Here is a 21,413-nt window from a genome sequence, read left to right as displayed (position 1 = left end):
ACCCTTCTAATAATAGAACTGAGTCAAGAATCTCCCCGATTTTAGCATAGTAATGGGTAAAGGATCTCTGTGATTTAGAGTTATACAACCACCCTAGCACTGGCATCCTGGAACGGAAGTTGGATAATGCCAGCAGGTGAAACAATTTTACCAAGAAATTTTTAACAGTAAATAAATGCAAGCATGAATTGTGCAGACTTCTGGAATGCCACAGTGAAGAGCTCGGCAAAATCTCTCCCCCAGGAGCAATAATAAAACTGGATGAAACTGTCAAAAGCAACCATTTTAGAACTTTGGAAATTCACCAAAATTACAGAACAGATTGAGAAGTCCTTATTTAAGAAAAAAAACGGAATCTCAGTAAGAAGAGCAAGTGCCCATGGTGTTTCCACACAGGGTGGCTCCCACCTGCCTCCTTCCCAGCTCCATGCTGCAGCAGCCACTGAAAAGCCCCAAGTGCCCATGGTGTTTCCATACAGGGGGCTCCCACCTCCCTCCTTTCCAGCTCCATGTCCAGGGAGGTCATGAAAACACAACAGGTGTGCTGAAGCACAACCTCTGACCAATCACTGGCTAACCACTAAGCTATGCAAAGCCAGGGCCAGCACTCAGGAAGACAGGCTTAAAAATAAAAACAAGAATTTAAAAACCAAAAGAACCAAAAGACCTAAATCAAAACATCAGTTGCTGCATGCTCCCGGGAAGACAGACTGCAGAATTAGTTTAGGAAGTCACTATGCAAACAACCAAAATAACCCTAACAGCCACCACTATTCCTAGAGTGGGGTCAGAATCAAGCTGAGGTGCAGTTTGCCTGGATATACACATTTGCTAAATACTGTACACACAAAAATGTAGTTGTATAAAAATTGTATCTCAATAAAGTCATTTTTTAAAATATGAGCCTTTCTCACCCCAAAATTCTACTCCTTAAAAGGCAGCCAATTACTCTTCATGAGTATCCTTTTATATTCTTTCGTGTGTGTGTGTGTGTGTGTGTGTGTGTGTGTGTGTATAACCACAAATATATGAAGGTACACATTTTTATGGTAGCCAACTATACAAATTATTCTCAAACTTTTTCAATTAATAACATATCAGGAACCTCTTTACCCAGGAAAAATACAAGTATTTTATCTTTTTTCCAAACAGCTACCAAGTATTCCAGTGTGTGGTTGTACAATAACATATTTAGCCATGAGCATTTTATTGGGTATTTATTTTAAACAACTTCCTATGGAAGTACCACTTGACCTAAGACCGGAAGGTTGAAAAGTTGTGGAGGTGAGGTGGGACTTTCTAGGGGAAAACACCCACAAACTGCAAAGGCCCCAGGCAGAAAAGAGAGCAGCAGCACCCTTGAGGAACTGAGCTGCATGTGACCCGTGTGGATGAAGGGCAAGGTAACATGGAAAGTGGCCCATACAAGGATGAAGAGGCAAACGAGAACGAGGCCGCACAGCGTCTTGAGGCACAAGTGACGGCCTGTGTTCAAACCCCGCAGAGCATAAACCACTGAAGGGTTTTAAGGAGCAGTGTAGCAGAGTCCGGTGTGTGTCCAGGTGAGATTTGGGCAAGAAAGGTTCTAGGGCATTTTTAATAGTTCAGGTTGGATCCCACAGCATCCTGGATGACGGCGGTGGCAGTGGAGATGCTGGCTCAGTCAACTTGTATTCACACCCACAGTATTTCAAGAGCACCTGTTCACCTCATTTTGTGTGTGGGGTAGAGATCATCAATCTTTACATTTTTATAATATGATAAACAAAAACTGGCTTATGGATTGCTTTGTTTGTCCTGCTCTGATTACTAATAAAGAATCTTGGTTGGGAGTGGTGGCTCACGCCTGTAATCCCAGCACTTTGGGAGGCTGAGGCAGGCAGATCACCTAAGGTCGGGAGTTCAAGACCAGCCTGACAAACACGGAGAAACCCCGTCTCTACTAAAAATACAAAATTAGCTGGGCATGGTGGTGCATGTGCCTGTAATCCCAGCTACTTGGGAGGCTGACATAGGAGAATCGCTTGAACCCAGGAGGTGGAGGTTGTGGTGAGCCAAGATGGCACCATTGCACTTCAGCCTGGGCAACAAGAGTGAAACTCCTTCTGGAAAAAAAAAAAAAAAGAATCTCTGCATACGTGTATTGGTCATTCCGATTTCTTCCTTGGTGGATTCCGTTATATGCTCGGCCCAGTTTCCATAGGACTATCCCTCCTTGATCTGAACCTCTTTATACATCATGGGCTTAACATCCTGTATGTCATGTTCACTGTCAATAATTTTTTCAATTTATCATGTTAGACTTTGTTTACAACATCTCGACAATATCAATATCAAAGTCTTCTGTTTTCATCCCTTCTTTTGAAGCATTTACAAGGCAGCTCCCTTGTCCTCACACTAGCTTGGGTTCTCACTGATATTTTTAAAGACGGTAGGAACTACTTGGCACCCTCTCATGCCAGAAAGCGTGCAGCCAGCAATTGGGCTGTACTCACAGTCCCAGGAAATCTAAGGGAAAGCTCAGGTCTGTCAATCAATGCCAGCCATCATAATGACTAGAAAGTCCTTGAAGAAGGAGAAGGCATTCAATAATGAGTGACACGATTTTAAAACAAAGCTGCTGCAGGGTCTTGACAAGTGAAAGCACACTGGGGATTTCAGGGTTGGCATCTGGTTATAAATGCATCAATATCAGCAGATGCTCTGAGCCTTCCTCGGACTGGAGACCAGGCAGGGGACACTCCTCAACCACCACTGCCCAACCTACCAAACTCCAGGGCTGTACAATCTTAACTCCAGTGAGGGCAGATTTCTGTTCTAGCTCCTCCCTGATGGGGAATAAGGAGAAAGAATCCTCAAAGGACTGAAAATGAAACAAAACACTGGCTCTGGGGTGAGGCTCCCCAGCAAAGGTGAGATGAAACCAATAAGCTGGAGACAGAGGCCCTAAGAACGAGTGCTGACATGCTGGTCTGAATAGAACCTGGAGCCCGCACAATCACTTACGCATTTTCTCAAACCTGCCTGTTAAATCTTAAATAAATAAATAAATAAGGGAGAAAAGGGCTCCTTCCACACTTCTGATAGAGCAGATAAAGAAACTGGTGTCCCTGACTATCAGGGGCCTGGATATCTTCCAGATTTCCAGGGCTTGTTTCAGCAGAATGGAGGAAACTCTGAGTGCTGTGATCAAAGGCACCTGCCCCTCTGCCCTTCATTCTCTCTCACCTCACCCTCCATTCCTTCCAGAGCAGTTGTCACTGTCTGAAACAATCTTGATTGATTCATATTTTACCTACTTTCTATCCCTCCAATTAGAAAGTAAGCTCCATGAGGACAATGCTTTCTTGTTCTTCACTGCACCCCTCCTGTCCAGAACACTGTGTGGCACATAGCAGATGTTCAATAAATACTGCTGAATGAAGGTCACATCACATTTAAATGTGGCAGACAAAGTAAGAATTCAAGGAAAAAGTCAGTGAGCCATATGGCACTGCACTTCCTTCAGGCTCAGGCTGCTTTCACCCAGTGACTATTTCCTGAGCACCTACCAATGCGGCTGCCCCCAAGCCTTAAATTAGTCCATAGCTCCTTCTCACCAGACAATAAGGTATCACATGATCAACCACACAGCTAAGGCTCGGTCAGAGACTTTATGCCACACTCACATGCAATATACTCACACACACACTTCAACCCCCCTGTTTCTTTCTGCCCCCACCTTTATTCATCTTTCGCATCTCAGTTGGAATACAATTTCCTCAGCCAGGCTTTCTCACCCACTAATCTAACCCCCCCACTCAGCATTGAACATCACATCCTGTTCTTTTCCATTATGCACTGACCACAACTGCATGTTTTCATATGCTCTTTTGTTTAGTGGCCGTACATCTCACTAAAGGCTAAAAGCTCCATGAAGGCAGAGATACTATTTTTCCCCAATTTTTTTTTTTTTTTTTTTTTTAAAAGACGAAGTTTCACCGTGTTGGTCAGGCTGGTCTTGAACTCCCGACCTCAGGTGATCCGCCCACTTTGGCCTCCAAAGCGCTTGGACTACAGGCATGAGCCACTACATCCGGCCTCCCCAATTGTATACTTATTAAAATATCAGCACACAGTAGTTACTCAAAAGTTTTTTACCCAATCCATGAAGACTAACTTTTTTATTTACCCATTGTTCTTGGGAAATGCACTATGTACTTCAAAGCTACTGTCACTAGGCTGGACACCTGAAGGACATGATGGAAACAGTCATAATTGTTGAGGCCAGATCATACTGATTTCATCATTATGTATACTGGTGAACAATTTTGGAGAAGTCACATTTAACTTATCTGAGTCTGCCTTCCTATCTATAAAGTTTAGAGACTGAACTAGACTCTAAAGGCTCCTTCCAAGATTATGAATGACACAGTGGCAATTAAAAGAGAATGGTTGGCCGGGCGCGGTGGCTCAAGCCTGTAATCCCAGCACTTTGGGAGGCCGAGGCGGGTGGATCACGAGGTCAAGAGATCGAGACCATCCTGGTCAACATGGTGAAACCCCGTCTCTACTAAAAATACAAAAACATTAGCTGGGCATGGTGGCTCGTGCCTGTAATCCCAGCTACTGAGGAGGTTGAGGCAGGAGAATTGCCTGAACCCAGGAGGCGGAGGTTGCGGTGAGCCGAGGTCGCGCCATTGCACTCTAGCCTGGGTAACAAGAGTGAAACTCCATCTCAAAAAAAAAAAAAAAAAGAGAATGGTTACTAAGAATGTTATCTCTTGGGGTAGGTTAGCCTGGATGATCTTGCTCTAAATCTTTTATACTTCCCATGAAGCATGAGTTTTGGCTACTTGATAAGGGGCACAAACCATGGGTCTCAGTTCCATCCTGTGTGAGGCTCTCTAAGCATTCTATATAGGTGAAAGCACCAGCCAACTGATAGCACCAAATTTCCATCTTCTTAAAATTGCAACTCAAAGCAAAAGACTACAGAGGTCCCCCCAAATCTTCAAAAGAGCCAAACCGTGATTCATAAAACATTAAGGCAAACTTACCTTGATTCGAGGCATAGTAACTGTAGGTGGCTTTGCTTCAGCCACAAAACTGTGAGATGCTCCTTTTTCCACAAGATAAGTTGTGTAGGGCATAAACTTCACACCCTTTGACCCAAACACAAAGTCATCTCTCAAGGCATCTATCAGAACAATAACAACTTTACTGAAGAGAGGTGGTGGGAGCGTGGTCCAGTTAGAACTGGCTCCTAAGTGAAAGAAAAGAAGGAAATTGAACTTTAAACTGTCCTTAGCATTCAAGCACCTTCACAATCTAGCTTCTACCTACATCTCCAGCACAAATCCTGCCCTATCTACATAACCCAACCCAAAAGGATGCGACCTGTACTTGGTAGGTAGTGCTAGGGGGACAGGGCGGGGGTTAACAAGAATAATCTTAGGGACCCACAGTAGTAAGCGGTGAATTATCCTTCGTATGGTGAGAAGTACTGGGGCAAGGGAGTCCCTAAATAAGGGTCCTGGAATGGGACATTTAAGGAGCTTGACCTGAAACGCAGAGCTGCAGGTACGGGATGGCTGGGCGTTTACACGGTCAGTGGCTGGTGGTGTGTGCACGCGGTCCAGACCAGGGCGCCTTTACTTGCTGTGTGTGGCTGGGTAGGTGAAGACTAGGGAAAACATCTTGGAGGAACATAAGAGAACCAAATCCGAGGGGATCGGCAGGGGTCTTATCTGTTGTGTGCTGGGGGCAAAATGGGCGCCCGAGGCAGGGAGTGACCCAAAGGCTGCTCAGTAAAGGGGCAGGGGCTCTGGACGAGTAGAGCTGGAGGCTGGATGGGCACAGCCTACTTTGTGATCAGGAAGGAAGGTCGAAGTGTGTCCAGTAGCAGTGGCTGCCACAAAGTTGTAGGGATACAGAAAAGAGGCGCTGGAGCGCTTAATAGGAACGAAGGGAGGCAGGGAGGGAAGAAGGGAGGGAGGGGAGGCGAGGAAGAGAGAGGGGAGAGGGGAGGCGGGGAGGGAGGGAGAGAGAGAAAGAGAGAAAAGAAAAAGAAAATAAAAAGAATTTCTGGGGATGGGGACCATAATGGAAGAGACCACCGGGAAGCGCTGAGAAGAAATCCGGGCAGCGAGGCTCAGAAAAAGGGTAAAAGGGTCTTCTAGGGGCAATAGGGTCAGAGGAGCGGAGACGCCCGGGAGGGGTCCGTACCAGCCGAGGGTTCGGGCGCTGGGGGCTCTGCTCCGTGTTCGGTCCTGGCAGAGGAACGAACGGGAGCCGGGAAGAATCCCCGAAGGAAGACCGCGATCCCGAGCACCTCGATCGCTACACAACAGGCTGCGAAAGTCCCGGCGCCCAGCCGCATCGTGCACACGCCAGGGGGGCTGCGAAACGGACCCCACTTGAAGCCTCCCGCTGCAGCAGCTGCGCTTCCGGGACCAGGGAACCGCCTCCGAGCAAGAGCGCCAGCCCCGCACTTCGCAGCCGACCACGGTGTTGTCACTTCCGGCGCGTCACGGCGGAGTCACGCCGGAAGTGCGCACAGCCGGCGGCACTCCCGGGCTCTGGGTCCGCCTTCCTGCAGAGTCCGCGACGGGCGCCGCCCACCGCGAGGAGCAAGGTTGTAAAATTTTTTAACTGAAAAACCTTTTTTTAATCGACACATTGTAACGGCACATATTTATGGGTACAATTTGATGTTCACATACATACATGTTGTCTGATTATCGAACCAGGGGAGCTTGTCCTAATACCTCACTGTTGCAGTCACCTGCAGTGCGTGAGAGCACCAGAATTCGTCCTCCTGATGGTTGCTTCGTGCCTACGACCAACCTCTCCCAGCCCTCTCCTCCTTCCCCACAATCTCTAGTGACCACTGTTCTCCCTGCTTCTCTGTCAACTGAAAGACAAAATTCATGCCGGGCGCGGTGCCTCACGCCTTAATTCCAGCACTTTGGGAGGCCAAGGCGGGCAGATCACCAGTCATGAGTTTGAGACCAGCCTGGCCAACGTGGTGAAACTCCGTCTCTACTAAAAATGCAAAAAATTAGCCGGGCTTGGTGACGCGTGCCTGCAGTTCCAGCTACTCGGGAGGCTGAGGCAGGAGAATCGCTTGAACCCGGGAGACAGAGGTTGCAATGAGCTGAGATCGCGCCATTGCACTGCAGCATGGTGACAGAGTGAGACTCCGTCTCAAAAACAGAAGTCAACCCAATACCTCAGACAACTGGTAGATCTCTTAATGATTAACTCTGTTTTAAAGATTCCACCTGAGCGAGAGGTACGTGTCTTTCTCTGTCTGGCTTATTTTGCTTACATTGTCTCCTCAGGTTTATCCATGCTGTGGCAAATGATAAGATTTCATTCTTTCATTAGGGCTGAATAGTACTCCATTGTGTATATACATACACCACATTTTCATTATCTGTTGTGAAAGGAAAGTCTTGGGGCCCCAAAATTACTAAGCTAAGGGAGAAGTCAAGCTGGGAACTGCTCAGGACAAACCTGCCTCCCATTCTATTCAAAATCATCCCTCTGCTTACTGAGATAAATGCATATTCTGATAGCCTCCTTTAGAGAGGCTTATCAGAAACTCAAAGAATGCAACCATTTGTCTCTCACCTACCTGTGACCTGGAAACCCCCTCCCTGCTCCTAGTTGTCCCCACCTTACTGGACAGAACCAATATCCTTCTTTTTTTTTTTTTTTTGAGATGGAGTCTCACTTTGTCGCCCAGGCTGCTGGAGTGCGATCTCGGCTCACTGCAACTTCCGCCTTCCCAGGTTCAAGCAATTTTCCTGCCTCAGCCTCCTGAGTAGTTGGGATTACAGGCATTTGCCACCATGCCCGGCTAATTTTTGTATTTTTAGTAGAGATGGGGTTTCACCATGTTGATCAAGCTGGCCTCAGAATCCTGACCTCATGACCTGCCCGCCTCAGCCTCCCAAAGTGCTGGGATTACAGGTGCCAGCCACCGCCCCTGGCCTGTCCTTACATGTATGATTGATGTCTCATGTCTGCCTAAAATGTATAAAACCAAGCTGTGCCTCGACCACCTTGGGTGCACATCGTCAGGACATCCTTAGGCTGTGTCACAGGCATGTGTCCTTAACTTTGGCAAATAAGCCTCCTAAGATGATTGAGACTTGTCATTTTTCTCAATTGACATTTGGTAAGCACTAGGGGATCCTGAGTGAAGGTAACCCAGCCTGCAGCAGCTCACCTACTGGTCCTTGGTACTGGCTTGGGCACCTTATTGCCCAAACTGGTAGGATAATTGCTGAAGTCTGGGACCTGGTTCTTCCAGGAATCCCTGATCTTCCAATGTTTTTCAGGTGGGGGTCCGATGTTTATTTGCTGTTAAAATAACTCCTTTTTTGGGAGTTTCCATTCGCTTCCATCAGGGAAGGCAAGCCTGCCTGCTTCTGCATCTGTAGAGAGCGGTCTTCAGCTTGGGCCCTATCACTAGGTAAGAAAACTGGTTTGGGATTTTTGTCTTGCAAATTCTTTTTAAGTGACTAAAGATAGCATTAACAACCAGCTGGTGTTAATTTCTGCTTACACTTAGAGCGTTCAGAAATCATGTAATTTGTGTGATCATTGTTAGTTTTGCTTACCTGTTCTACTGTTTGTTTCTGTCTTGTTGGTTTTTTTTTTGTTTTGTTTTGGTTTTTTTTGCATGTTTTGGTCCTTTCCCTTATCAGATCTGACCAACTCCAAACCCTCTAGCGCATGAGCATGGAATCTTCCCCTCTGAAGAAATAAGAGCACCCACCTTGTTCCCCTCAGCCTTTCCGGGCATTCTCAGACAACTGAGAATCACGTGAGGGTGTCTGGGAGGAATGCTCCTTAAGACATGCAGTGGCTCTAAATAGGTTTCCCCCTCAGAAGAACATACTTAGGGTCTAATCTCAGCTGGCAGGTGCATATAAGGAGCTGACCCCTCCTGCACCTTGAGCCTCTGACACTGTGCCAGGTGGCTGCCACACAGATGGAACGAACAAGTTCAGGGGATAATAGCCCTGAAAAGCTAGATCCGCAAGCAATACATTTTGGGTCCTACACACATTCCAACTTGGCCAAATCTGAAGGGAAACTCTAAATTATGGGAACAAGGCCTCTGAAGCGGCTAAATACCCCACCCTCTACCCCACACACAAAAAGGGTGGTATGGTTGGGGGAGGAAATGGCCAGCAAAAGGAAAAAAAAAGAGAAAAGATTTTGACTTTGACTATTAAGGGACTTTATTTACATAACAAGGCCGGCCACCTTTTTGCCAGTCAGACCAAATTGAAAGAGCAGTGGTTATACTTCTGAAATAACAGCATTTTGTCCTAGCCAAAATATGGTAATGAGATTTAAAAATATTTGTTTAAAGGCGCTCAATGGTTAAAAGTTAGCTTAATTAAAAGGCTAGCATCCAAGATTTGTGTGTGTATGCATGCATGTGTTCATGTTTGTATTTAGAAAGTTTTCATGTTTTTGTTTTCTGTTTGTTTTTCTCTCCTAGGACCTTGTCTTTTTTTTTTGAGCAAAAGTTTTTTTTTTTTCCTCAGTTGACTGAATTCTGTTTTCACTTGATTTTTTGACTAAAATAGTTATTATAGCAGGCTACTCTTGGGGTTTTTTTTTTTTTTTTTTTGTTTTTTTTTTTTTTTTTTGAGAAGGAGTTTTGCTCTTGTTACCCAGGCTGGAGTGCAATGGCACGATCTCGGCTCACTGCAACCTCCGCCTCCCGGGTTCAAGCAATTCTCCTGCCTCAGCCTCCCGAGTAGCTGGGACTACAGGCGTGTGCCACCATGCCCAGCTAATTTTTGTATTTTTAGTAGAGACGGGGTTTCACCTTGTTGACCAGGATGGTCTCGATCAATTGACCTCGTGATCCACCCGCCTCGGCCTCCCAAAGTGCTGGGATTACAGGTGTGAGCCACCGCGCCCAGCCTACTCTTGGGTTTTTAAGGAAGAATATAATTTAGACACACAGAAATGTCTTTGTTAAAAAAAAAATTAAATGCACTATAAAAGTATCACATGTTCTAACCTCAAAATAATTCTTTTTCTGGAGACCCAGGACTCAGTGTGGGCTCTGCCCAGAGCTCTGAGATCCAGTTAAAAGACATGTAGTCCCTATCTAAATAAAATCAGTCTCCTTATACAATCCTATGATAGATTTCTATACTTTATGTTTGATTTGGCTCAAAGAAAAATAAAACCGTCTCTCTCTATCACCAGCAGACTTTTTCTCTATATACTGAAGCAGGAGTGGCCACAAGAAACAGATCTCTCGAACACTGAACTGGGAAGTAAGAGCGAGGCTTTATGTTTTGTCTAAATGGCCAAGCTCACCTAACAAAGAGAAGCTCTGCCTTTATATAGGCTTACACTCTAGATATTACACGTGAAAGGATCTTGGGTTTACAGTTTTAGAAATCACATATGAAAGGGTCTTGAGCTTACAGTTTTAGAAATCACATGTGAAAGGGTCTTGGTCGATGGAGGAGTGGGGTGGGGGTTTGATCTTGTTTAAGTAAAAACAGTGTCTTCTGGAGAGATTCCCCCACACCATGCTGTTGTATTGGATCGAGCGTAGAAAGTTAGCACCAAGACAAAAGTATGCCAGATTGCAGGGTCATTTATTATGCCAGCGACCACAGAGGTCTCACGTCTCTCCAACCTGTGGCATCAAAAGGAGGGTGCCAAGACTTTATACCCGAAAAACCACCTTGGGAGTAGGGGTGAGGAGCGGGGATGGGGATGAAAAGGTTTCAGACATTCCAAGGGCTAGGGGATTCTGTGATTCCCCTCCTGGGCGGAGACGAGGGCGGTGGTCTCCGGACATTCCAAGGTCCAGGGGATTCTGTAATTCACCTCCTGGGCGGAGATGAGGGCAGGGGTCTCCGGACATTCCAAGGGCCAGGGGACTTTTGTCATTCTGTTTGTTACTTCAGTGGTTTATAGAAGTCAAGATAAGCATTTGTTTACACACAGATCTTAGTTATCCTGGGCTGCTTATTTTAGTTATTACTGGTAAGCAAAGGCTAGCAATTCTGGCACGATATCACATTCCCCCCTGTTCTTTTAACATGTATTAAATCCTCAATAGGTTTCCTCTTTTTGACACAAGGGCCCATATTTGGATCTCAGAACCATCAATTTGACCGAGTTTATTCCTTCCTGGATAAATTTGAGGAGCATGTTTAAAAGGCATGGTCCAAATGTTAACCCTAGGACCATTAGCACCAAGGGTCCTGCTAATCCAGTGAGCAGGAATGTTAGCCAGGGGTTTGGGGGAGGGTCGCAGGTGAGAGAAATGAAAGAGTTTCTGTTTGCAGTGTATCCTGTTATAGTGGAGATAGTTTCACAACCCCAATGGGGGCAAAAGAATTTATTTAAGTCTCCACAGTTCCATCTTTTTGGTGGGGTGGATCCTGGGCACAGATATAACCCCATGGTCTGGAGTTGTTGCTCTGCCCCTAAACTGCCACACCCAGCTATACCACCACTTGTCCTGAAATTTAAGTGGGGGCCCAGGAAGGCACAGAGGTCCAGGGAGAAGGTAATGGGGGTCTCCAGAGTGTACTCCGGGGTTAGGTTGACTAGGGTGGATCCCTTTCCGGTTAAGGAACTAACATATGCTCCAGTGGAGCCCTCGGTGATGACCCATTGATAGTAGGTGGTGCCAAGGAGTGTCCCTTTCAGAGGGTGGTTGCAGGAATCAGGGAGATTAGGATGATGACCGAGAATGGCGCAATAGTCTTAGCTTTAGGGGGTCCGTTGAGGATGGAACCGCTTCCCATCCTGCATCCGGGGGGGCAGTCTTGACGTGTGAGTGGTGAATCCAGGCAGTCAGTCTGTCCACCTTGATTGCCGTGCAGGTGACCAGGATTACAGTGTATGGTCCTTTCCAGCGAGGAGTTAGGCCGGAGGCACTGACTCTCTTCACCAGGACTTTGTCCCCTGGCTGGAAAGGGTGTACTGGCTGGTCAGTGAAATCCACTGGGGTAGGTCGAGTTCCCCTGATGAGCAAGTGCACCTGGGACTGAACAGACTGGAGTGCCTGCAAGGACTTAAGGAGTGTATGGTTATGGACTCCAGCATGTATGGCATCCGCGAGTCTGGGGAGTAAGGGAGGGGGCCTTTTAAACAGAATTTCAAAAGGAGTAAAGCTTTTTTATAGGGAGTACATGGGGTACGGAGGAGAACAAAAGGAAGCAGGCTGACCCAGTTTTCACCGGTTTCTAGAATGAATTTTGTCAAAGTTTCCTTTATGGTCCGGTTCATCCTTTTAACCTGCCCTGAACTCTGGGGGCGATAGGCACAGTGCAGTTTCCAGGATATGCCCAGGGCCTTTGCCAGGCCCTGTGAAACCTGAGCTGTAAATGCAGGGCCATTATCTGATCCCAGTGTCAGGGGCAAGCCGAACTGAGGAACCAGGTCCTGTAACAATTTTTTCTCTACTACCATTGCTGTCTCTGATCTAGTAGGAAAAGCCTCGACCCATCCAGAGAAAGTGTCTACAAACGCAAGGAGGTACTTATAGCTGCACGCTGGGGGCTTTATTTCAGTAAAATCTACCTCCCAGTGTTCCCCCGGGCTAGTACCCCTGAGTCTTATCCCTGCCTGACTAGACCTACTGCCTCCTGTATTTATCCTGGCACATACTTCACAACGAGTAGTAGTTTCTTTAACAATTTCATGCAAGTGTGGAATGTAGTATCTGGCCCTCAGCAGCTCAGTGAGTTTTGTTTGTCCTAAATGAGTGGCCTGGTGTGTGTCCTTAACTAGAGCCTGTCCTAGAACCTCGGGGAGCATAATCCTTGTGTCCAGTATAGTCCACCATCCTGTGGAATTTTGCCATCCCCCCTGTTCTTTAGCAAAGTTTTCTTCCTCAGGTGAGTACGTACAGGTAGGAGGCAGAGTTGGGGCCGGCAGAGTCACAAGAAGAGTCAGAGGTTTTACTGGCCCCAAGGCTGCCTGTCTGGCCTGTAGGTCAGCTGCCCTGTTTCCCCTTGCCTCTGGTGAATCTCCTTTCTGGTGTCCTTTGCAGTGTATTAATGCCACTGCCTTAGGCTTCCATATAGCTTCTAGTAGAGCTAGGATTTCCTCTTTGTTTTTGATGATTTTTCCCTCTGAGGTAAGCAATCCTCTTTCTTTATAACTGGCACCATGCACATGGGCCGTAGCAAAGGCATACCAGCTATCCCTGTAGATGTTAACAATTTTTCCCTCCACCTAGTCCAAGGCCTTTATTAAAGCTATTAGTTCTGCCTTTTGGGCTGAGGTTCCGTGTGGAAGAGCCTGGGCCCAGATAACCTGCTCTAGAGTGACCACAGCTGCCCCAGCATACCTGACTCCGTCGACCATGAAACTGCTGCCATCTGTATACAGTACCTCCTCTGGGTTCTGCAGGGGGACATTGGTGAGATCCGGTCGCGCAGCGTGGAGGACATCTATTGTCTGTTGGCAGTCATGTATGGGCTTCCCTGGTTCGCTGTCAGGTAGCAGCGTGGCGGGGTTTAAAACTGTGGTTTTTGAAAATTTTATGCGGGGCTGGTCCAAAAGTAAGACCTGGTATTGGGCTATGCGGGCATTAGACATCCATTTTCCCAGAGCTCCACGGAGTAGCGACTCCACCGCATGGGGTGCCACTAAGTTCAACTCCTGCCCCAAAGTCAGTTTGTCCACCTCTTTGACTAACAGGGCCGTAGCTGCCACCGACCTCAAACAAGCTGGCCACCCAGAGGCTACGGGATCAAGTCTTTTTGAAAGGTAGGCAACTGGCTGGGACCATGGTCCCAATGTCTGGGTGAGCACCCCCTTAGTGACTCCCTGTTTCTCATGCACAAACAACTGGAAAGGTTTAGAGATGTCTGGCAAGGCCATGGCTGGGGCTGCAGTCAGGGCAGTCTTGAGCTTGTCAAAAGCCTGTTGCTCCACCTCTGTCCATGTCAAGGGCTGATTTCCTCCAGCACAGGCATACAGGGGCTTGGCTGTCTCAGCAAATCCCAAAATCCATAGCCTGCAGTACCTACTGCCCCAAGGAATTCTCGAACTTGGCGTTTCGTGGTGGGGGTGGGTGTTTGCAGCACTGCTTGGATTCGGCTGGGTGCCAGTGCCCGGTTGCCCTTCTCTATAACATAGCCCAGTTAAGTCACTTTTGGCTGGCAGAATTGGGCCTTTTTAGCTGAGACCTGGTACCCCAAAATCTGCAGGGTTTCTAATAATGACTGGGTGGTCTCTTTACAGGCCTCCTGGGTTTTTGTAGCCAAGAGTGTCATCCACGTATTGGAGTAGGGTACACTCTGGGAACTCAGCTCGGAAGGCAGCAAGGTCTTGGCTAAGTGCCTCATCAAACAGAGTGGGGGAGCTTTTGAACCCCTGAGGCAGTCTTGTCCAAGTGAGTTGCCCCGAGACTCCAGTTTCAGGGTTGGTCCATTCAAAAGCAAATATAGACTGGCTAACAGGGGCTAGTGGGATGCAAAAGAATGCATCCTTAAGATCCAAGACAGTGTAATGGTGTTCTGGGTCCAAGAGACATAGGAGGGTGTACGGATTTGGAACTGTAGGATGAACAGTTTCTACCCGTTTATTCACCTCCCTCAAGTCCTGCACAGGCCGATAGTCCTGTGTGCCTGGTTTTAGCACGGGGAGCAAGGGGGGTGTTCCAGGGAGACTTACAGGTAGTGAGGATTCCTCCCTTCAAGAGTCTGGTGATGTGCGGAGCAATTCCTCGCCTGGCTTCCCGGCTCATAGGGTATTGCTTCACCTGGACTGGAGTTGCCGTTGCTAATAGCTGGACCACGACTGGGGTGCGGTGACTTGCCAGCCCTGGGAGACTTGTTTCAGCCCATACTCCTGGTACACTCTCTTGAAATTTGCGGAGGAAGTCTGGTGCAGGTAGTTGATCCGCCTCTGAGGATAAAGCTTCCTGCAAGAGATACTCGTCTGACAGAGCACAGGTGATGAGGATCTGCTGAGGTGGCCCTGTGGCTAAGGGAGGAGGAATTGAGAGGCAAGCTTGACCCTCGCTGAAAGAAATATTTGCTTGCAGTTTGTGGAGCAAGTCCCGTCCCAGGAGTGGATATGGACACTCAGGGAATGGGTGAGTGCCATTTCCCAGATCAACGAATCGATTTGTGGTCCAGGGGCTAGTTGTGGTTTTTCCTGGAGTGCTGCTATCACTGCCTTAGTAACTCTCTTATTTTGCTTGGCCTCTAAGGTGTCTCTATTGTTAAAGACTTTTTGGGCAATTTTTAACAACTGAGTTAAATTCATTCTCTGGAACCTCTCTAATTTTTGCAATTTTCTTTTGATGTCTGGGGCAGACTGGGAAACAAAAGCCAGATTGATGGCCCACTGATTCTCCGGGCCTCAGGGTAATAGGCGTCCAGTAAGCGCTCAAGGAAAGCAGCTAGCAACTCCTGTGGACCCTGAGTTACAGTTCCTACCTCGAAGAGTTTAGTGGGCTTGTGGGCCACTCCCCTAACCCCTTCTATAAGATACCGGTGAAAAGTGTTCAGAGCCTGGTGACCCCACCCCCCAAGGTGTTGAGGTCCCATTGGGGTCAGGTAGAGGGAAAAAAACTTTTTCCTCGCCCTGGACCTATGATGGCTTTCAGGGCTTCCTGTCTAATTTTGCCTTTTTCCTCTGTGGTGAACAGAATTAGTTAATAATTCTTGGCAGTTGTCCCCAGTGGGGCAATGCGTCTGGAATACAGATTTTAAGAGTTCTGTCAAAGCCTGGGGCTTCTCAGAGTAGGGGGGGATGTTGGGTTTCATTGTAAAACCTCGGCAACGTCACCGCCTTAAATTCCCCAGCCTCCCAGCACTACCCCCTCCCAGGGAACTTTCTATCTGGGCAGGTACCTAACCCTCCCCCTCTGGCCATCTTAGCCATTCTTCAGTACAACCCCCTCCTGGGAACTCTTAGCAGTTCCCCAGCACTTCCCTCCTGCACAGCCCCTCACACTGGACGCATCTCTGCCAGCTTGCAGGCCATAGAAATCCCCTTTGCCATGCCATGGGTGCTGCCAATTTTGAGTTTAGCCCGGCAGCTTTCCCTTGCTTTTAAAGCTCATGCAAGCACTTGGTGTTTTGACCCTCTCTTTGATCTCTATCACCTTCCAGTTATGTAAGTGACTTGACAAGAAGGGGATGTGAACAAAGAATGGGCGACTCCGATTGTCTTCTGTTGGGGGTGCCTCTTGGAAAGGGAGGACTGCCGGTGGGTGCAGGGGCCCCGCTACGGGTGTGCAGGGGGGACAAGGATTGGTTAATAGTACTGTCGAGGGGGGTGCTGAGGCGCTGGTTTAGAGGGCCTTGAGTAGGGTGGAAGTAATTCCTGATCCTCTGCTGGGGTGAGCAGAATGGCTGGCCCAGAAGGGACTTTCTTTTGGGCTGGCTAACGTGACCTGAAGTCTAGCCTGTTTTATGCAGCACTTTAGCCATGGGGGAGGCCGTTGGACTAAACCCAACCATTGGTTGATGTATGGAAACTGCTTAGGGTATCCAGAAGTTTTTGCAACCATTTTTCATACAGCCTGGGTAATTTTTGTGTCATAGGTCCCAGTATTTGGCCACCTAATTCCAAAAGACGGCCATTCAAGTTCACACAAAGAGCGGAATTTTCCAGGGGTTAATTTCACCCCATATTGGCCGGAGTTTCCCAGGGGTTAATTTAACCCCATATTGGCCTGAGAACCCAACCTTGAAGTTGGCTGTCATGCATTGGAGGGAGATACAAGGCCGGGAGCTAGATGACCCCATTTGTGGTTTTTTTTTTTTTTAATGCCAAGTTTTCCCTCAAGAGAATTCACTAATTTAAAACTGATTTCCCTAATTTAAAACTGGCTTCACTGAGGATTTGAACCAACAACCTTGCAGTTGGAGGCCCCACACCTTAACGACTGTGCTAACAAGTCACTTTTGTTACAAAAAGTTAGAAAGCTTTTCTTAAAGGCAGATTCTGGACGCAAATGCTGCACCCTGAGGCAGTGTGGCCTGCCTCAAAGCTGGGCAGGGCTCACTGCTGGCAGAGAAAGGAAAAAAAAAAAAACGCTCTTAATGTCAGTTTAAAACTGAACTTGCTGGCGGCGAGTTCTCCACCCCCGCAGCTTCTGGTCCCCTTCTCTCTCTCTCTCCTTTTTGTCTCCTTTCTTCTCTACTTTCTCTCTTTCTGTAGTAAAGCCAATTTTGGAAAGCCTCACATTTAAAATTTGGCCCTCTTTAAAGCAGGTTTTAGCAGGGCCTCTGCAGCCAGGTCCTGCAAGGACCAGACAACTGGATTTTAGGGTTTACTCCTAGTCCTAGTCAGAGGAACGGGGGTAGGGGCCAAGGTAAGGCAGCTGTCTTTTTTTCCCCCGCAAACCACAACTGGTGAGAATGAGCACTATGGAGGTTTAGCGCTGCCCGGGCATAATCCTCCCCTTTATACATTTTTAATGGCCAATTGCTTCAGAAAGGTCAGGAAGTGACAAAACAGGTGGACTAGGAGGTCTACTGGATGTGTGTTTTGGACCCACCACACCCGGTAGAGTGTGTAGAAGTGCTGCCAGTCAGATTTTACTGGGGCGGTGACATCCTACCTCCCAACATCCAGGATAGTGCCAATATGCCTCTTCGTGATGCACTGTCGGGTACTGCCCATAACAACATTGGACACTTTCCTGGCAGAATAGGCAGTTACCAATTTTCCATCCCAGCCTAAGAAAGAGCACCCGTAAACTCTGATCTAGGGTTTTGTTCCACACAAGCTCCAAAGAAACTACCTCCAAGGTGTCGAGGGCACAACGGCCTTCCCAGCATGGAATCTGACCCAGCACAGGCAAAAAAAGTACTCTTTTCCTGGTGGAGGTGGCTGGGAGAATTTACAGGCCACAATGACCAAAACAAGGAAGAGAATAAAGACAACTAGAGTTAAGATTATCTGCCACATGGCAAAGGAAGAAAGAGTGAGGCCTCAGTGATAGAAGAAGATGGGAAAGAAAGAGAAAAGACTAATTTTTGCTGGGGTGTAATCAATAAAATTTCCCTGCATCCAGTGGTTCGTTAACCACTGTAAGATATCTCCTACCTGAAGAGAAGATGGCCTGAACCAGTGTATGTCTGCTAGCAGGAGTTTTATTTAAAACTGACAAATTTAAAAAAAAAGAAAAAGAAAAAAAAACCTGACAAATTTACAGATGAGACAGGACCTCAAGAGTGACAGACAAAGGGTGGGTGCCCCCCAGATGGGAGACCAGTCAGATGCCTGCCCGGCCACTTTCCCGGAGGAATTTTCAGGGGTGTTTTGGCTAAGGTGTACCCGTATAATCCCCGGGCCTGGTCACCTCAGGATGGAAGTCCAAATAGGACAGCTCTGAGGTGAATCACCGTTATGCCCTACGACGCCCCAGTGGAACTGCAGGTGAAGGCCCACACAAGCCCTGTAGCCTTTCAGCCGTGGGACTACATATATACACACTCACTCTCTCACTCAGAGGTTACGAAAAACAACCGAACGTTGCCACCCACTATGCCAGCTACCAGAAGGCGAACGCTGGTACCCACTGCACCAGCTACCAGAGGGCTGCCACCCACTATGACAGCCACCAGAAGGCGAACGCTGATACCCACTGCACCAGCTACCAGAAGCCTCAAGCGACGTCTCGGTGAGGCTTGCCAGGTCAGAGTTGCAATGATTCTGGCCCTTCCTTTGAACTAGTTCCCAGACCAGACTTACCTCCGGAGGTTTTTTTTTTTAGGACCCTGAGGAATTTCGGGTGAATGTCAGCTGAGAGGTCGCTTATCCTCCATGGTGGCACTCCGGGGCCCTGGGAAAGAACAGGGGGTGCCTCCCCAGAGGCCCCCAAGGTGGGAGCGGCTGCCCGGGCGAGACTCTGAGATGGTTTTGTCTGGTGATAACAAAAAGAGAATATCTCGCTGGGGACCTCCAAATGTTGTATTGGACCGAGCATAGAAAGTTAGCACCAAGACAAAAGTATGCCAGATTGCAGGGTCATTTATTATACCGGTGACCACAGAGGACTCCTGTCTCTCCAACCTGTGGCATCAAAAGGAGGGTGCCAAGACTTTTTATACCCGAAAAACCACCTTGGGAGTGGGGGTGAGGAGCGGGGATGGGGATGAAAAGGTTTCAGACATTCCAAGGGCTAGGGGATTCTGTGATTCACCTCCTGGGCGGAGACGAGGGCGGTGGTCTCCGGACATTCCAAGGTCCAGGGGATTCTGTAATTCACCTCCTGGGCGGAGATGAGGGCAGGGGTCTCCGGACATTCCAAGGGCCAAGGGACTTTTGTCATTCTGTTTGTTACTTCAGTGGTTTACAGAAGTCAAGATAAGCATTTGTTTACACACAGATCTTAGTTATCCTGGGCTGCTTATTTTAGTTATTACTAAATAACTAAGCAAAGGCTAGCAATTCTGGCACAATATCACAATGCCTGCTATTTACAAGAAGGTGATTTAGGAGGCACCAGTCGGCCAGCCTTTTCTTCTATTGAAATGCAGTGTGGAAGTCAAGGGGGAGGCAATCCTAGATGCCTGGGTCTCCTTCCTCACCCCCCTCCCCCAACACTTTGAGCCCCTCACCACTCTATAATATTAGTGAGAGGTCTCACTTTCATTCTCATTTTCCAGATCCTCTGAAGAAACTGATTGATAATGACAGATATAAAACATTTGTGATGTGGTTCTTCTGGTCTATTATAGCAGTAAAGGTTTTCTTAGCCATTTAGAGAAACAAGGGGGGAAAACAGGGCAGTAGTAAACACCCACTATTGTTATTACGTCTGTGATGAAGGTTTTTAATCCTCCCAAGGCTGAGGACCAACCTTTAAATGAGAACTTAGATTGAATTTATGCCAGACCTGCACAGGCACGTGTGCTAGTTTGGTTATATTCTTAGCTGCATCACCCTGGTCGTTTATGTGCAGGCAGCAGTTGGTTAGTTTGAATTTTTTACGGACTCCTCCTTCAGCTGCCAGCAAATAATCTAAGGCCAACCGGTTCTGATAAATGGCATTTCTCACTTGAGTTTCTTGTCTGGCCAAAATGGACAGAGCTTTGCCCGTTTTATTAATGAGTATTTCAAAGGCAGCCTGCAACTGGATGATCTGATTTAGCATATAGATATGAGTCCGGTGTCCCTATGAGCCATTCTCTGTCCCTGTGGCCAGCCTATAGGACTCAATAATTCTTTCCAGTGGCCACTTATTATTTTCCCATTTACCTATTTTCAGACTTCTTTTCACTCCCTGGGCAGAGTAGACTGGATGTCCTAACAGCTCACCTGTCTTAGCATATAATAGGAAAAAAGAAGGCTTAATGATGCCTATGACATAGCTACCTGTCCATATTTCAGGCAGCTGTACCTATGCTCTATGTCCTGATATCCAGTACAACCCAGGAGGGGCTGTCTAGTCTCTCCAGGACCCAGGGTGATTGCAAGCATCCTGTAATTTTGGAAATTTTAGGAGGGGGTTCTTTTCTGTATGGATTGAGCTCCACCAGGGTACAGTCACTGCCCTATGCAGCTAAGCTTTCCAACTGGAACAGTGAAGTCTGTTCCTTCTCTGGCCAAACAATATTGTCCGATAATTGAAACCTTTAAAACCCAGAAACTGCTGGTTTGAACCCTTTGAACTCAGGTCAGGTCAGGGACAGGGTCAGAGGGTAATAACTCACGGGCTTCCCATGGCCACCTATCACCCAGAGCCGTCCCTCCACATACATAAAAAGAAGTAACATTGAGGAAATGAGCCACATTTTCAGAAAATTGGAGGAACAAGTTCTTTGTCTTTTTTGGAAGTTCTGGCATTGGCTTATTTAATATACCACAAAAGTGCTGGTACACTGGCCAGGCTGAGCATTTTTTTATTTTTCCCTGAATTTGGATACTGACTCCGGGGTCAAGCCCTTTTCCATCAGTTCCTAGCATTACACTCTCCCGTTTTTCCCATTTAGGGTCTTGAGGGTTCGTAATTATTAATTCTACTAGGTTACAATGTCCTGAGACACAAGCAACATTACTCCCTGGAATGGTGTTTCTCCCTTGTACAAGAAATATGGAATTATTTGTATTGTTTTTCCTAGTGGCCCAGATGACACATAACCCAAAAATGCAATTACTGCACCAGTAGGTTCTCTGGCAGATATACTTGTGCTGTTTTGCATAACCTTGTTCCTATCCGAGGGAACCACAGCTCTCCTACTGGAATGATAGGCATTGATGGCTGTATAGGCATCAAACCTTAATGTAACCTGTTTTGGGCTTCCCTTCTCCTCTGTTTTTGCTATTAGCTTGGCAGGGCTGTCTCATCACCCTGTTAGAAGTTTAATTTCAAAAGTTGTATGTGTAGGGGGCTCTGATGGATCATAGCAGACATTGGGCTGTCCATACCCTGGATTGCACACCTTATA

The 21,413-nt window shown here is 47.3% G+C and overlaps 1 protein-coding gene and 1 long non-coding RNA gene across 6 annotated transcripts in view; one reads left to right on the top strand and one right to left on the bottom strand.

Annotated features, from left to right (window-relative positions):
* The window catches only part of PIGG (phosphatidylinositol glycan anchor biosynthesis class G), a 42,631-nt gene extending 36,138 nt beyond the window's left edge, over positions 1–6,493 (bottom strand). For all 5 annotated transcript variants that reach the window (XR_004261529.1, XM_032253851.1, XM_032253852.1 and 2 more), the window contains exons 1-2: positions 6,208–6,493; positions 5,040–5,245 (exon numbers count right to left, since the gene is read on the bottom strand). Coding sequence is in view for 4 of the 5 variants with exons in the window: in XM_032253851.1 (XP_032109742.1) it covers positions 5,040–5,245; positions 6,208–6,361 (360 nt within the window). In the remaining variant the exon portion in view is untranslated. The remainder of the gene's footprint in view (positions 1–5,039; positions 5,246–6,207) is intronic.
* Positions 6,494–10,468: 3,975 nt separating this feature from the next.
* Positions 10,469–20,956, top strand: LOC116533944. Its single transcript, XR_004261528.1, has 4 exons — positions 10,469–10,567; positions 10,984–10,989; positions 14,287–14,290; positions 19,450–20,956. It is a non-coding gene; the product is annotated as an uncharacterized LOC116533944 (long non-coding RNA).
* Positions 20,957–21,413: the final 457 nt, after the last annotated feature.

The sequence above is a fragment of the Sapajus apella genome, unplaced genomic scaffold (assembly GCF_009761245.1).
Source record: "Sapajus apella isolate SASKATOON/1434 unplaced genomic scaffold, GSC_monkey_1.0 scaffold85, whole genome shotgun sequence".
Lineage (NCBI taxonomy): Eukaryota > Metazoa > Chordata > Mammalia > Primates > Cebidae > Sapajus > Sapajus apella.
The sequence above is the reverse complement of the archived record's forward strand: the minus strand, read 5'-3'. Positions and strand labels throughout refer to the sequence as shown.